The sequence below is a fragment of the Centruroides vittatus genome, unplaced genomic scaffold, assembly GCF_030686945.1.
Source record: "Centruroides vittatus isolate TY-2023 unplaced genomic scaffold, ASM3068694v2 scaffold_861, whole genome shotgun sequence".
Lineage (NCBI taxonomy): Eukaryota > Metazoa > Arthropoda > Arachnida > Scorpiones > Buthidae > Centruroides > Centruroides vittatus.
Genome location: NW_027122718.1, coordinates 10,145,810 through 10,164,090, shown reverse-complemented (window position 1 = coordinate 10,164,090; position 18,281 = coordinate 10,145,810). Strand labels below are relative to the sequence as shown.

The following is an 18,281-nucleotide window of genomic DNA, read 5'->3' as shown; positions in this document are numbered from 1 at the left end:
GGTTGCCATTCGATAATTCGATTTCCGAACAAGATACTCGGCAAAAACCCTCTTTGTCGAATGGTTAATATGGAGTGTGCAGCTCATATAGTCTGTCTTCGAGAGAACGAAAATATGGACGATGCGTCCGATTAACCGGCCTCATGGATGGAATGGCCATACGCACGCGGGGAAATAATGCCTTTCGGTAGGTCTTTTAAGGGAAATTAGCCTCTATCAGGCGTTACAGATGTGGAGAAAACCCGGAACACTTGGCCAGCCCGTCTGAGCGAGGCGCGAACCCACTATCGAACTCCCAGTGTTCAGAGACGAAGACCGCTTGGCCACTGGTGGGCCGGCAAGAACCCACAGACTGACAAACGTCTAGAACATGAGCGAGCATTAGTTCTAAATTATGCCATTGTGGTAAACAGCGCTAATAGCCGGAAGCTCGATTTATGGTATTTTATGGTCATTACAAATTATAAATGCTTTATTCGTAATTACTATTAGTTAAAAATGAAAATAAGTTAAATTTTTTGATAGACATCTTACTTATAAATGAATTATTTTTCCGTAAAAAAATTAATACAGTAATGTTTAGAACGGAATGCTTTAACTCGTAAGATTATAAGGTGGAATTATGAATAAAATAAAATCTAAGACGACTTAGTTGATATTTTCTCACTCTGAAAAATGCTTCTGGAAACATTTTCTGGCTACGAACTTCTACAGTTTCAAAGTAATATCAGAACTAAACAAGAAATCCTAATACAGTGAAACCTCCATTAACGGACACTCCGGAATAGTGGTCACCTACTTAACGAGAATTTTTGCACCCCAGATCCCTCAAATAGGGCATCTATTATATACTTCTAAATTTGGCTGTGGTGGTTTGAATTTGTGTAAGTGGTTTAAAATATAGTCTGTGACTATATTTTAAACGACTCGCTACATTCCATTTTATTTAACACGAGTTCCTCAGCGTTGACAGTAATTCAAACAATGAAAAATGCGCTAGTTTTACTTTTAGGATCAGGTGTAAAGGCTGACGTTGCATATGCGCAAAGATGCATCTATTTTCTATTGTGCAAATTCTTACGGGAATCATTTATTTCTGATTCTGATAATTGAGTTTTAGCAGAGACTACATGCGAGAAGTCACTTGGATATCACAGCTTTATCTAGCCAAATCCTAGAAACAATATACCATGTGAAAAAATCTAAATAAGAAATAAATAAAACTAAGACTCCTGTACCAGCAACAGAAATAACAGCTTGTTCTGTTCAAGACATAAGGACAGAAAATCAGGAGTAAGTGCAACAACATTATTTGTTGGAAAACCAAAAGAAAAAAGTCCTACATAAAGACACTTTATTTGTTTATGAATTGGCAATATAAAATCTACTTAAAACACATTAAAACTTATATAAACATTTTATAATTTTTAAAAATAAAATTCTTATCTCTAACTCCATCTTGAGATATTAAACGATATAAACGCATACATATCTACGGATTATTTTTGCCGTTTTTGACTTTTTGGATTCAGGTAGTCTCAAAAATGTGAATTTGCAAAATACTCAGAGGGTCAAATTTGACAGGATTTCAATACGTTTCCTTCTTACGTATACATAACAGCCGAGAAAATAAAAATACTCCAAGGAAAGCCCTGAATAGAATGCCGGATAAATATACCGAGTGCTATACCAGAAAATTCACATAAAAATTCGCTATTTTTTGACTTTAGATGAAAATCTAAAGTCAAAAAATGTGATTCAATTTCTTAATAACTATTTGAGATTTGTATAACTGTTTTCCTACGGTATGTCGCTAGTCGGTTTTTTGTTATAATCGTGTTCCGAGTCAAATAAAAAAATTTCATCGCAATTGGCTAAGTTGAATTTGCAAAAAATGAGATCGAAGGTTTTCCTAGAAGTGAGAGACAGTGGCACACTCAGAGGGTGGGCCAAGGGCTTTGGCACCCTCCAAAGAAAAACGGGGAAAAAAACTAGAAAATTTTCTAAAAATATCTTTTCCTAATTAGAATTAATTATTTTATTTATATTGTATCGTGTCTTATATTTATGAATTAGAAAGTCACGTAAGGTAGAAATTTTCTTGAATTTACATTAACAATTTTTTTATCCGTTTAATTCGGCTCCCCCGAAATTAAATCCTGAGTGCACCACTGGTAAGATACACAGATGAAACATACTATAGGAAATGCGGCTGCACTGTCTAGGATAAATAAACCGAATCGAATGTTTTCCATATCGTTTTACGTTATTCTTTATCTTTGCCTTTTCTTCTCCAACGTCAAGTTCAAAAGAAAAACAAATTTTTTTCCCCTCACAATATGGCGCTTTGTTCTGCAGTGAAGCCACTTCCTGTTTCAAGTCTTAGATACCAAATTTTCTCATTACATTATTATTTTATTTGATTATTATTCCACAGATTTTAATCTGATGAAATTTAGGAAAGAATTATATAAATTTATTATAGTCCTGTGATTCAATCTTCAAGAAAATTATGTTCTTATTAGCTAAAACGCGTAAATGTCTAGCAATGGTTCTACAACCAAAAAAAAAATTTTTTTAATATTTTCGTAAATTAATTCAAAATTTATTAATATATACTAATTTATAATTAAAATTAAGTATTATTTTAAAAATAAACAAACGCCATTTATAATTTTTTTAATAAAAAAATTATTATACGAATTACAGCGCCATCAATTGGAAAAATTTAAAAATGATTCCGTCGTTTGGTCTATTAAAAAATGGCGGCCGGTCATTTGACTAAGTGGATCGGCTTTGTTCAAACTTCTCTATAAAAGGTCAGTTTGTGGTCGTACGAAACGTATAAATAACTTTAACATCTTCCTATTTATAATTTTGAAATATTATTAAAACATTTTTTATTTTAACTTAGAAATTTGAATTTATCAAATGATATGAATGAACTTTATGTGGATATTTCTTATATTTTTTGAAATTATTACATGTTCTTCAAGACTATAAACTCTAAATTACTTTTGTAATTGATGATTTCAGTCTAAATATATTACAATGAACATTATTAAAGTTTAATTAGAATAATACATTATTCTAATTAAACTTTATATTTACTTAAATTAAGAAGGAGCTGAAAGATAAATTTATTAAGATATTGAATTCTTTTATAGACCCTTCCCGTGCAATGAGGATGTCATTAACATAACGCAGGTATAAGACTGGAAAATTGCTGCGTTCGGCAGACTTGACAGTTGTAACTGAGCAAATCGGTAGCCGTTACGTAGCAACCTGGATCTGCCAAATGATGAGTGACATTGCATTGGAACAAAAACCCTCGTTGGTAAGTTTCAGATGGCGTAAATGAAAGATGCTACCAAATGCGGCATCAAAACACTTAATGTGCTCTGAAAGAGCGGACGTTCCCGGAACTGTTGAGTCTGCTGAATGCAGCCAATGAGGGTAATGTGGGTCTCAAATATTTTGTTTCAAATTTCTATGCCAAACTGAAGACAGGAAAACCCATTGAGAGGCCTTGTTGTAATTAGTACTATTGAACATAAAATAATTGAAGTACACTCCAGAACAACACTATATAACATTCTGGGGTGAAATGAGAATACTCTCGGTGCCAGCTATCTTTTTTGCTATACGGTGATGTTCTGCTCGAACCATTCAGGTATGCAAATACTAAAAGCATCTAGAGATGGAAATTATACCTGTCAGTATCTATTCTGTTTGAAGGAAGTGCTATACGTTGATGTTTTGCATAAAACTCACTTTTCCTAAAAATGTGATATATAATGTTGTTGTGGGGATGTACTACAATTATTGCTAATGATAATCTCAATTGTGTCTTTAAGCTGTAGAATGATATGCAGACTTCCTACTGTACAATGTATTTTAATGTTTTAGGGGGTGACCCACCCTCACTCTCACACCTCAGTCTCAAAAATATGACCAATAAAAGTTATTTTTTTTTTGTTATTTAAAAATATATAAAATTAATTAATTCTGTTTTTTCAAGAATAGACTGTGTTTTGATTCTGGACAGAGAACATTAGAACTATGCAATGATTTAGATAAGTTAAATGTTTTCCAATTTTTTATTTTAAATTAATTACCTACTTTTGATATTTACCTGTTCATGACAGAATGTTTATACAGGATGGTTAAAATTAAACTGACTATATTCAGGCATGTTTGGAGCTGACTACTGAACAGAATCAAATGAAACATGGTACATGTGCAATGCAGATCAGGGGGAAGAGATTTATGAAGAGAAAAAATTAACTGAAATTTTTACTGCCGGGGAGAATGTGGCACAGCATGTACGACAATTATAAGACAGATAGACAAAATTTTATTAGGAGAATAAAATTACATTTTACACATTTACAGTATTTGCTCATTGTAGGAACCTTTTCTGTCATGTAACATGAAACATTTCAGGAGAAATCTGGGAGACATGTCGCACTATGCTGCACGTGGAGTGCACGTGCCCCTGATAAACAGCAAGCAGCATACATTTTTGACTGAACAGCACCACATTTTCTCCCAGTGGTGAATATTTCAGCTAATTTTTTACCCCGTAAGTCTTGTCCCTGTGATCTGAATTGCATATGTACCAAGTTTTATTTCTTTTGGTTTAGTGGAGGCAGCTCCATGAATGTTTGAGAACCAACAGTTTAATTCTCACCACTCTGTATAAAAGTTATTAAAATTTAACTTGTGATTACAATATTTTAATTTTCTAATTGGAAAATATATGAAACTGATAAATAAAAAAAAATTGACAGAATTTTATATTTAAGAGTAACAATTTATTTTTTTTCATTGAAGATTTAATAATACTTTTGGTTCTACATCATTTTGAACAGTTTAATGGGTAATTTTAAACTGATGATGATTAGATTTTCACTGAAAATATTTCTTCATTAGAAAATGCTGGCTTTCTGAAATAAACAGATACTTGATTTATTTTTTTCTGTATTTTAAGAATTTTTATTTATTAAGTGAAATTAATTTAATAATAATTATTTGTTTATTTTTAAATATTTAAAAACTATATTAACTTTATTTACAGACTAGATCGTCTTATTTTAGAATAATTGATTACTGGGCTAAGTGTCTTGATATTTATAGAGTGCTTATTTTTATAAACTGTAATGAAGAGATTTATGTCACTTTTTATAATGAAGGTAAGCACATTTGTTTTTTTTATGTCTAATTTTTTTAATTACATAATTTTTGTCACAAAGAATAAAATTTTAACTTTGATTATAATAATAATTTATTTATAAAATTTATATAAATGAACAATGACAATTAAAGCTTTAGTAAAACTTTGAATCAGATTTGAACTTTGTGACTTAAAATTTATATGTTTGTGTGACTTTGTAAGTCTACCTGTATTGTGAATCAAGTGTATAATGGGAATAATTGAAATAATCCTGTTAAAAAAATGTTAGGAACCAATAAAAACAAATAGGAAATTTTAATAGTGATCTATTGGCTTCTACTAGGATGTGAAAACCGATTTAAATTAATAAAAATTTCTATTGTTATTCTAAAACAATATTTAAACCAATAAAAATTTCCGTTTTATATTCTGTTGGCTTTTGATGGAATGATCAAACCAACGGACACCAATGAAAATATTCCACTGATATATATACTATTGGATGATGAAAGTCAATTTAGAATTTCATAATTAATTTGTATTGGGATTACTATAATGATTAAAATATATTTATATATTTGTAGATTGACAAAGTAAAACTAGAACTTTTATATGACATCTTATATACAGGGAAACCCCAGTTGTTGTGGTTAATGTTGCCAGGAAAAAGAAACAATAATCAAAACCATGATGATTGAGAAGAATAATATGAAAAACATATGGGAAATAGGCAATTGTGGCCAAGATTTTTCCAAAATTATGCATAAAATTTTAAATATTAAATATTACACTAGATATTTATGTACAGCACATACTTTAAAAGAAGAAAGTGATAAATTAAATGCAGCTTTTAGTTTTAAAACTTTATTATTAAACAAAAAACAAATGAATTAATTTTTTTGGAAAAACAATGTAGGAGACATTTTGATTCGAAAATTTGTTTCTTCTCTTGTTACATGACTCAATAACAGTAAATGGTGTTTCTATTTCTCAACATGCATTCATTGAACATTCAACATTAGGATCCCTATCCATTATATTTACTTAAGAGATTCACAGGCATGAAGCATTTCATAAAGTTCTTTTAATATGAATTCTTTCATTGTATCTTAATTTCATCATCTCCAATGCTATCACCCTGAGCTTTTGTGCACTTGTTCTACATCCAGATTAATTAGTTCTTCATGAGTAAGGTCATTATCATCAGACTGAAGCAATTCTTGAATATCCTTCTTATCTATTTTAGTTAACCCTAGATCAGTGATTCTCAAACTTTTCCGAGACATTGCCCCTTGATTCCATAAAGTTATACCTAATGCTCCTAACCCTTTTTTCCTTGTCTAAAGCTTGGAAATATTCTTAGAAGAACTTTTCTATGAAACTCAAACTTTATGCCCTTACCACACATTGTTCTCCACATCTGGAAACCATTAAATGCAATATTTCTTCTTATCCATTTTAAATAGGGTTCATATATTCATTTTTAAAAAATACAGGACACTTTTGGTTTGAATAGAATGACAGAATTTTATTACTTATTTAAAAAACACAAGCAAAGAGGGGAAAAAATGTACATAAACCTTAAAATCGAAGTTTATACAATACTAAAGGCTAAAGCATTAATCTTTTGCTATGATGTACTTCTCAGATGAGTGTATTTTCTCAATTATTATTTTCTCAATTAAATGATTATGTAATACAAAGTTATGAAATTCCACACAGTCCTTAATGTAAAAGATTTTAACAATCAGCATAGCTTTCAGTTTCCACAGATAACCTATTCTTTTTGTTTGTCCATAAGGAATTTATCTGGGAAAGCTTTTATTCTCCATTCCTGGCATTTGTGTCAGGAATGCAGCAGAACTCAACAATTTTCTTTAAATTTAAGAATTCATTCATTCTGACATTGCTGAATAATTCAAACCAATTTTCTCCTGTAGATTTTTTAATATCTTTCTCCATATTTGCCTTTTTCAAGATCATTACCTCGTCAAATAGTTCAGTTTCATTGATTGTTGTGTTTTGGCAGACCTCTTCAATAGTTGTTAAACTTTTCTGCACATTTTTCCAAGTGAGAGTGGTTTCTGGATTTTTCAATAAAATCTCCAAGACAAACTATTGAAAGTCAGGGTGTCAGAAGATCATTCTCAGGTGTATTCTATTCAGGTGTCATAAAATTTCTGTTTATAATCAGCGTAACTTTTTCTGTGATGAGTCCATCTTCAGTAAGGACTGTTCCTTTTATGTTGCAAAATTGTTATCTTGTCTGAACTGAAGTTTCTCTAAGAGGCTTTTAAGAATAGATTTAGCTTCAGCAAGGGTGACTTATTATCATCTTTTATTGCACAAATTGTTGCATGAAACATTTCAGATTAACATTCTAGAAATGTGACTGTTAGCTCTTAAACTAGATTATTAAAGAAATTTTTCAGAAGCAATAGTGGTTTATCAAGAGAAAGGAAGTAAGGCTTGAGAACTTTGTACGTTTCATTTATCCTTATTGAGAGCATGGTATAGGGACAGCCATTATTTTTGAGTGTCTTGACATTGTCTTGTATTCAATATTCAAAAAGTCAAAAAAAACCATTGAGTGTATCTACTCTAACAGTATAAATATAAAAATGCTGATATAGTTTTTCAATAATAGCTTGAACATCCATGAGCATAATGCATCATTGTGTAGCATTATTTATGATATGGGATGAACATGAAACACCTATCAGTGTACAGATCAATTTATGAAAACATTGTTCTTTCCTCTTACTAAAATTTGTATTGGTACTATCTGCTGACAAGGCAACAACTTTTTTATCAACATTTCACATTGTCACCTATTGCCATACATATTCTGTAAGTTGGTCTGCAGTTTCACATGGTAAATCTAAAAATTCCAGAACCATTGTTTTGATCTCCTCTTGAGATGAAGTATCGAACTGGAACTATCTTCAAAGCATCATGGTTGTAACTATCTATCAATATTGACACATAATTAGCTTTTTTGAGTTTGTTTCTGAAAATCATGACACAAGGTGCAATACACACACAATGATAGCTTGAGTCTTTTGACCACAAGTGAACTTTTTTTATCATATAGTTTCTGAATTATTTTTGAGGTACAGCTCATCAAACTGAAACTCTGTGTATGCATACATGATAAGCAAGTGTAGCTTCATCAGATACATTTGCTTATCATGTATGCATACACAACCAGAGTTTTTTTCATTTCATCCATTACTTTTTGGAAAAAAAATCTGACACTTTAGTACTTACACTAGCCACCATGTTGTATACTGAATATTTCATTACACACAGTGCATTTCACTTTATCATCAACTTTGCTATCACAATTAGAAGATGTAATAAAAGGTAATCAGTCCTTAGGCTTTCTGTGAGAACACACTTTCTCTTTGGCATTTTGATGTAGGTATGTGGCACATGAAATAATAATGCTATGATGGCTGACCACTATGATAACGTACAAGTCCAATTGGATTTCATTTCACAAATCGCAGCAGAGCAGTGTTGTATCCAGTAAGCTGTACTTAGTTATTGCCATGTCTGCTAGGCAGTAAAACAGTATTGTCCAACTGATAAGAAATTTTTATGTATGAGACATCCATTTCTTATTTTGGACTATTTCATATGTTATACTCAACACAAATCTACAAAACACAGGACATGTCCCACTGAAATTTATGAGGACAACGGAACACAACCTGAAAATAAAGGACAATCCTGTAAAATACAGGATTGTCCTTTATTTTTAAAAGTTTTAAAAAGAAGTTTTAAAAGAAGAAAAGGAAAAATTGTCAGTGACCTCAACCTTCACCTATGGTCACCATTCAGTATACTGTCTCTAGTACCCTTTTGCTGCCCATTTGCTTCTTTTTGCCCCTGTAGAGTTACTACCCACAGGGTCAGTAACACCCATTTTGGGAACCACTGTCCTAGATCCAATATGAATTGCATAATTTCTTGTACAGTACTGTTAATTTCAGAGTCAGATCCTTGGAAATCATTTGCGATGGTAACATCAGGAATGGCATTGAGAAAATCAAAGTACCAGATATTAAACAGAAGACTGACATCTATCATTGAGAAATATGAGACATATCCCCAAAATTGACTTTCTGAGAACAATTGCCCACAATTAAATATTTAAGAACATTTAATGTATTTTTTATTTTTTTTTTACAGCAATACAATAAAATTATTTTATCTTTTAATATATATGAATAAATTTTTGATATAAAATGATGTTATCCTTATATCATTTTTATAATTTGTTTTATAAAGTAGTTACAAGAGAAAAAGAAATAACAAATGACATTAAAAAAAAAAATACAAATGGTAACTGTTGATTCATGCAGATATCCATTTAGCTAAATGTCTGTTGGCCAAATGTCCATAGGTCAGCTATAATTTTAATATGAAAGAGAATAAGTGTAAAAATAGTTGATATTAAGAAAACATTAATAAACATAATAAAATAACAAATAAGTATTTTGATAATTAATAAATATATTTTTATTATGCATATAAAGTAGAGCATCGATTATCCAAATCAATTGGGGACTGAGGTTGTTCGGAAAATCGATTTCGGATACCCGATTATGTACAAAAAAAATACATTATTAATATACTATATTAGTATATCCCAATAATAGAATACTAATATATCCCATGTTGAAATTTTTATCCGTTGCGTGTCGCTTTGCATTGAATTTTCGTTGATGTTAAGCCTAACAAAAATTTTTATAATAATAATCATGGCTATTGTATCATTAAAAATTATTTCTTTATTTTGTACAAACAAAATAAATTTATTGAAAAATATAAAAACAAAAAAAATTATACTTAGAAGCTAATCTAGTATCAAAAACATTCGATTCAGCACGACACACGTCTCAACATAGACTGACCGGAACACTTTCGGTTAACAGGTGTTTTGGTTGATCGGTGTTCGGATAATCGATGTTCTACTGTAATTGGTTATTTTCATACGTTTATTGATTAATTCATTATACAAATAACTATTCATATTAAAAATAATAATGAATTTGATGAGTTAAGTCTAGGTTGCAACTTAGACTCAATATTCTTACTATCCAATAGACATATTGCTTTTCATGGAAATTTAGATCAAATATACCTTACTGAACCAATAAGTTCTATTGCATCTACATTTTCCTGTAAAATTATCAGAAAATTTTAACATGGTAACCATGCAACTTGTTATGAATTATTGCTCTATATAACAATCCAATATAACTTTTCATTAGAATTATATATTAAAAATGATAGTTTTAGTTTAAATATTAAATTTGAATTTTACACTATTTGAATTTATCAAATATTTCACAAAAAACAAATATATATTGGATTGTTATATAAAGCTAATAATACAAATATATATATTTGTTTTGTATAGAATATTTGATTCTATTGCAAAATGTTTGAAAGTTTTTAAAATGAAATACTATTTTTGTATGTTGTTTATTTTAATTACTTGATAACTTAGTTTTTAAAAAAAAATATTTTATTTGTATTTGAAGGTTTTATAGTCAAATGGCTAAATCTATTAAACTGCAGTTGGATGTTGAATTGGGTATTTCTGAAATTTCTGAAAATATAATCCCAGATAGCATTTTGTTAGAGATATTCAATTATCTTTCATTTATTGAATTAAGCCGTGCTTCACAGTAAGTATAATTTTATGAATGCAGAATTAAATTTTGAAATTTTTGAGAACAAAAAGTTAATAGCGTATTATGCTACTCTTGTAACTTTTTAAAAATAGTTTCAATTTGAGATAACTTTAAATTTTAAATATAAAATTTTAACAAGAATTTTCTAATTATTATGTATCATTTTTACTATATTGCAATTTTTAATATGTTAAATATATTCATAGATTGTATTTATTTCATAGAAAGCAAGAATATGATATCAATAATGTTCTAATATTTTGAAGTTCCATTACATAACAATATGTGTAGCATGATAACATTTTTGCTATTGTATCATATCTTTAGTATAACAGAATAAAGAATATAAAAAATAGAATACTGAACAATGGCTATGATAAAATTGACTGTGTTGTAAATGAATGAAAATAATTATTTACTATAATTCATTTTCTTAAATTATATTTTACTACGATTAATGAAGAAATCATAACTGATAAAAATTGAAACTTCCATTTACTAAATAAAAACACTAACGCCAAAATCCAGCAAGGTAAAAGATACTTTAATAAGCAAAACAAATATTTTCAACCATGTTAAATGGTCATTATTATATTTAATTGAGTAAATTCAAATAGCAATTGCAATTAGAATACTAAATTTAAAAAAAAGGAACAACAACTAATTAAAAATTTTTTATTCTAATTGTTCATCATCAGATTTAATTGAGTAATTATTGATGACGGTTTAAAACATTTGTTTATTAAAGTATCTTTTTCCTTGCTGCATTTTGGTGTTAGTGTTTTTTTTGAACTGCATTCAATTATATGAGTTGTTTATTTCCATCTACTAATGTTACTGAGTGTTATGCTTTATCTTTGACTGCTACTGTAGTCTGGCATGTTCTGTCACTATTTAATAATAAATGTTGGGCTTCAAATTGATGACTTTATTCATTTAGTAATCATTATAAAATCAAATCAGAAATGCTATATGGAGAAACAGGTTTAAAAAAAAAAATTAAATGACTAAATAATTTTTAAGATATTGGTTTTTTAGAGTATTGAAATATGAATCAAAAAAGTAAACTTGATTCATCATAGTTAAATATTTTAAAAATACTACTATTCTTCTTTTATGATTTCCATAAGAAATATTACAATTTTAAAATATTTAATCTTGAAGAATAACATTTTTCTAAACAACTAAAATACTCAGTAGCTGCAAATGTAAACAAACCTAATAAGTTGAGACTAACCGTCATCCTGGTAGCCAATCTTCAAACTAATGGTAGCAAACAAAAAACCTACTGGATAACTTGAATTGCTACACTATATAATAGGCCTAATTGATTAAAAAGTTTCAGCTATATACAGTAAAACCTGCCTAAATGAAAAAAATTCTTTAGAATGGAATGATTTTCTATATAAAATTTTACCATAAGCCTGTCTAATGCACAAACAGAAGGAATTTTTGGGTATGGAGTATGCAAGATAACCTGAATAAAGCAAAAATTTAAGATCTCATTTGTAAAAAGTAAGTAAAATCACCTCCAGGTATAACAATCTTGCAGAGCATGACAAACTGTATTCCAAGAACAATTTCAAACCTTGTCAGAAAAACAAAGATCATCTGACAAGGGAATATACAGACACATGGTATTTGTTAGGATTAACCAGGGCAGAATTGAAGTGAAATATTTCAAGAATTCAATTCTCAGAATCTCATTCAGAGAATTGAATTCTTGAGAACAAGCAACAAATGTAATTCATGAAAACAATGAGAATAAGGTAACACAGTGCTGCCAATTTGTCTTGTATAGATCAGTTAGTAATTAATTAACTAGTACCAAGTATTTGAAAAAAGTTTACTATGTTGATAATTACAGAAATTGAAATAAATGATTAAATAGAGTATTAAAAATTCCCAGTCAGATCACAGATGAACTTGATTTTTGTATTAGAACTTCCAATGACAGAGCAAGGCACAAGATTTTGATACTCAAATTGGGTTGTTTGCTATTGTGTGAACTCATAAAGGTCACATTCAAGAAGTATTTGATTATTCAGAAGATTTGAAGATTCAGAAGTATTTGAATATCTAGCAAAAATTCTTGGGAACAATGAGAAGATCTTGCAATTGAATACTCTAATCTTTGGTTGGATTACTTTAAACCTAGTAATAAATTTTTTTACTTATGTTAAAGTGATTTTACTATAAAAAAATGAACATGATTGTGACATTTGGTATAGGTTAAAGAAGAAAAGGGGTGGAGAGCAGTCTCTATAGGCAGAATCAGTGGTGGGAGATGTAACAAGACCTGACTCAGTTGTCTCCAAGCCTTTGGAATGTGTAGATCATGCCCAAAGTAGAACTATGTTTAGTGCTCACATTGAGAGTCAAGATTCATTGAACCATTGAATAGTGTTTTGCCATCAAATTGTGCATTAAATTGAACAAATCTGCTATGGAGACTTTTGATATGATCTGTGAAGCTTACAAGAACGAATCCATGTCCAGATGGCATGTTTTTGAGTGGCATAAAAAATTCAAAGATGGCCAGGAAGACGTCAAAGACAAACAACATGCAAGATGTTCGACAAACCAAGAGTGAGATCGATGCTCATTGTCTTATTTGACACAGAAAGCATGGTCAATAAGGAGTTTGTGCCTGCTGGACAAACAGTGAACGGTACATTTTATGCAGAAATGCTTGAACATTTGAGGATTGGGTCTGCCGCATTCGAAGAGAGATCACCGATACCTGGATGCTCCATCACGACAATGTGCCCATTCACAAATCACTAAATGCTAAAAATTCATCTTTAGCTTTCATCTTAATTCTTTTAAACTGTCTATTTTAATCTGTAGTTCTGTAGTTTTTAAACTTTCATTTCTTTTGTTACTACTGGTGGTTTATTATTTATCATACAAAGAATTGAAGATTAGTGAGTTTCGACAAATGCTTTAATTGTAAGAGTAAGTTATATATAAAAGTTCAAAATTTATTTTCCATTTGCAGTTTATTTCTTAAATACAAATACTCCCCTACTTACAAACAGGTTAGGTTTCCAAGGTTTTGTCAGAAGTTGAAAACTAACCTAGAAAGTACATTTGTACATGGAATAACCATGTATTGTTAGTATTTGATCCTTCAATGTACTTAATGGAATATATTATGTTCATTTACACACTTGCTGCTGCTTAGTAGCAGGTGTTTCGAATTTGATTCTTTGACCTTATGCACATAGTTTTATATTATCCAGTTTAGTTTCCATGGTAATAGAGGAACATTTCTTGCATTTATCTCAACTGCTAGATTTACTAATATATTTTGGATGCATTTTTGAGGCACTAATCATAAAAATTTATAAAAGTTGTAAACAATAGCAAAAAACACCATTACTCCAACATTACTAACATCTCACCAGTGTCAATGAAACATCAGAATTTGCACAAAAACGAAAATCGATGATACACAATAGAAATAAATCCACATTAATTATTTATTAAAAATTTATTATTTATTACTGGCTAAATACTGACTTCAACACCATTCCACGACTGGCAAGAGAACTTTAGAATTTGCATGAAATTTAAATTTGACTTATGGTCAAGTTGTTTGTAAGTTGAACATTTGTAAGTAGGGGAGTTCCTGTATTAATAAACTGAAGTTTGAATTTTTATTGGTTTAATTTCAAATGAGATTATTTTAAATAATCAATATTAAAATATACTTTAAGTGTAATAAAAAGCTTCAAATTATGGAAATCAACAACATTATGATGATTTTTATACTCATATTGAAGCAAAGGAATCAGGAAATAAAGATTTTTGTTACATATTGAAAATACTATTGAAAATTTTTTCCACTAGTCTGTTTTAAACAAAATGACTAACAGCAATTTAAAAAATATATGAATTGACAGTTCTAGGATTTTTTTCAAGAATGTCAAGATTTCTTGTAAATGAAAACAAAATGGACAACAGGTATATTTTGTACTGTACATAATGAATACAACTAACTTGATAGTTATTACAAATGCAAAACAAACAGCTAGATTCTTTATTGAGCTCTAAGGCTAAATGTTTACTAAGCAATTTGACAAGATGCAGGCTGCAGAGCTGTCATCTCTTGATAAATATAATTAATAAATTTAATCTAAATTTTAGAATATTCTGGGAGAAAAGATTGGCCCTGAGTGGAACTTGTACTTGTCACTTCCGTTTATCATACAGATGTGCTGCCAGTTACACTTTCTGGACCACTGTCCAATCTTTGCTTCCAGGTTAATTTAAGATATAACCATATTGGTCACTCACAGTACTGACTGGGGTTAATCTTGGCATGGTATAAGTATATGTAATGAATACAACTAACCTGATATTACAAATATCAAACAAACAGCTGGATTGTTTATCAACCAATCTTTTCTTTCAGAATATTCTAAAATTTAGATTAAATTTATTTATTATATTTATCAAGAGATGGCAATTCTGATGGTCTGCTTCTTGCCAAATAACTCAGTAATCATTTAGCCTTATAGTCCAACAAAGAATCAGGCTGTTTGTTTGGTATTTGTAGATGTTTTGTAATTGAAGTCTGTTTGCTTTCTCTGTTAAAGAATACAAATTGTACCTAATTATTTTATAGAATTGTATAAAGCATAACTGACATATTCAACTGAGACTATTGCAAAGTAAAAAGATATATATAAACTTGATTTATATTGTAGAATGCATTTCTGAAACAAAATCTAAATATATAAAATTACATGTCCTGACTGACTAAGTGACTGATTCATTCATCATCACCCAGAGCAAACCACTGAACCTAAAGAGGTGAAATTTGGTACACAGGGTATATCATGAAAATGCACATTAAGAAGGGATTTTTCCCCTGCAGGGGGTAGAGGGAGAGGATTAAGACTTAACCTGAAGAACGGCTTCTACTGTACTGTTTTAGGTGCGATTATTTTGTGTTTGGTAGTAATAACTTAATTTCCAAACGTACAATATTTACCAAATCATCCAAATCATTTGCCCAAGCAATGCTGGGCTCATTTGCTAGCAAGATTATAAATTTTCAATTGGTTATTTTCCATGGATCGAATGAAATTTTTTTTTATTGCATAACTAATAATTTTATTAGAATATCTACAATAAATTATGATGATATGATATAATTTATATCATTTTTTCAATAAAAAATGCATTCATTGATAATTGATTAACTTTATAAGATTGTTTTTATTTCCTTTCAGAGTTTGTAAAACTTGGTATAGAGTTGCTCACGATGACAGCCTTAGAAAAATAATAGATGTTAGAGGAAAAAGTTTATCCATTAAGCAAGTATGGAAGTTACTGCGATATCAATGTACACCCATACTACGAGATCTCAGATTAAAAGGTTATGTATTTTTATCAAAAGGAAAACCAAACTGGAGGAGAGCCACAGTATCTCAGGCAGTGTTAAGCAAATTACAAAAACAGTGTCCTGATATCAAAACATTATGTTTAGAAGAAGTTTTTTTAGGAGCTCATGTAAATGGTAATGGTTTAAACATTTGCAATTTTCCAAGAACACTAACTTGCCTCAGCTTTAAGAAATGCTTTCTTCATTGTGATAAATTATTTGGAACAAATGCATCAAAATATTTACCATACTTAGAACATTTAGATCTTAGTTACTGTACTTTAGTTTGTAGTCATGATATGATTTATTTTTCTGAATTTAAACATTTGAAAAAATTATATATAAATGGTTGCTATAGAATTAATGATGGAGGTTTAGAACACATTAGTTCCATCTTTTGTAACTTGCAGGTACTTGATGTGGAGGAAACAGATATTTGTAATAATAGTATCATTGCCATATTGAAAAATGGAATAAATTTAAAAGAACTGTACATAGGCCACAATTTAATTACAGACATACCATTTGTTACCATTACAAAAAGTTCATCATTAGAGATTTTATGCCTGCAGAATACATTAGTTACAGATTGTACTTTAAAAAGTTTTGCTGATGTTTTTTCAAATTTAAAACATTTAAATATTCAAGGTACCAAAATATCTGAGAAAAAAATAAAAGAACATTTAAATGTGAAATTGCCCAATTGTTTTGTAAAATGTGATAAAACATTTGCTAAATGTGATCATTCATCTGCTCATTGGTTATGCCATCAAAAATATTAAACATTAAACAATTTTCTGAAGTATATGAAAATTATGGCTGTTTTAGTTATTTTAAGTTAAAAAATAAAAAAGTATTTTGTTGAGCTTTGCTTTGTACATAAAATTATAAAATTAAATCTATATTTAGTACTATGTAATTTTATGGGGTTAATTATTTACGTTAATGTGTAACAAATTATATATGAAAATGTATATTTAATTTTAATTACTTTAATATCTATTATCCCTTTTCATTATTGTTAAAATTCACTATGCTGTCTTTAGGTAATTTTATGATATCATGTGATTTTTTTTTTGTTTTATGATTTCTAGCAAAAATGTCAAATTCATAATAACTGCTTGAGCGTATATATATAGATAGGGTTACCATACATTTGAGTTTGGCTTGGACAGTCCTGAAATCACTGCAACATTTGGGATTGTGTCCAGATATGAAAATAGGGAAAATTAGTTCAGAATTTTTGTGTGGAGAAGAAACAGAAAAAATAAATTACTTATAGTTGCAACAATAATTTATTACTCAATGTTTGTCACAAGGATTTAATAAAAGTAAAGTAATGAAGTAATATATACTTTATTATTATACATAGAATTTTATAATCTTTAAAAATGTGTTGGAAAAAATTGATTTTTAAGCTGTTTAGTATAAATTTTTTTTCCAGCTCGGCGAAGTTGCTCTCCTCAGTAGCAAAAAAATGTTAGTCGAATTTGGTATGTTTACCAGGACATCAGTTTCATTAGAAAGAATGTTTTTCATCAGAAAGATGTGAGCTGCAAAGCCAGTAATAAAATGCCTATTAAACATGAAAGTGAATTCTAAATATTCTTGTAGAGACTTTTATGACCATAAAAACCACTTTCATTTGCAATGGCTCATTTTGGAGTTTAAATAGCTTGATTTAAAAATAAATGGACTTAAAGGTTTTTATTTGTATTGATTGAAAAATATTGGTGACTGATAATTTGTTGGTATTATGTTTTTCTGGTTTTAAAAATGTCTTATATTTTATTAAAAGATTACATAACATTGTAACAAATAGTCAACATAGATCCTTTTTTTTTTTCGAGTTAAACCATTTTCATTTGCAATGGCACAAATAGTTTTAACGAAAGTATTATCTAATGAAAAATACAATGCAATAAGTCTGAACAAGAACAATCATTCTCATCATTTACATAATATACCTTTTTTTTTTTTACAGAAAAGTATTTCATTTACA

General features: G+C 29.2%; 1 protein-coding gene across 1 annotated transcript; it reads left to right on the top strand.

Annotated features, from left to right (window-relative positions):
* Positions 1-2,742: 2,742 nt before the first annotated feature.
* On the top strand, positions 2,743-18,252 carry LOC136989987 (F-box/LRR-repeat protein 12-like). The gene is made up of 4 exons (XM_067288297.1): positions 2,743-2,819; positions 5,081-5,195; positions 10,732-10,878; positions 16,128-18,252. Exons 3-4 carry the CDS (start codon positions 10,745-10,747, stop codon positions 17,059-17,061), a joined length of 1,068 nt encoding a protein of 355 aa, XP_067144398.1. The 5' UTR covers positions 2,743-2,819; positions 5,081-5,195; positions 10,732-10,744; the 3' UTR covers positions 17,062-18,252.
* The last annotated feature ends 29 nt before the right edge of the window (positions 18,253-18,281 follow it).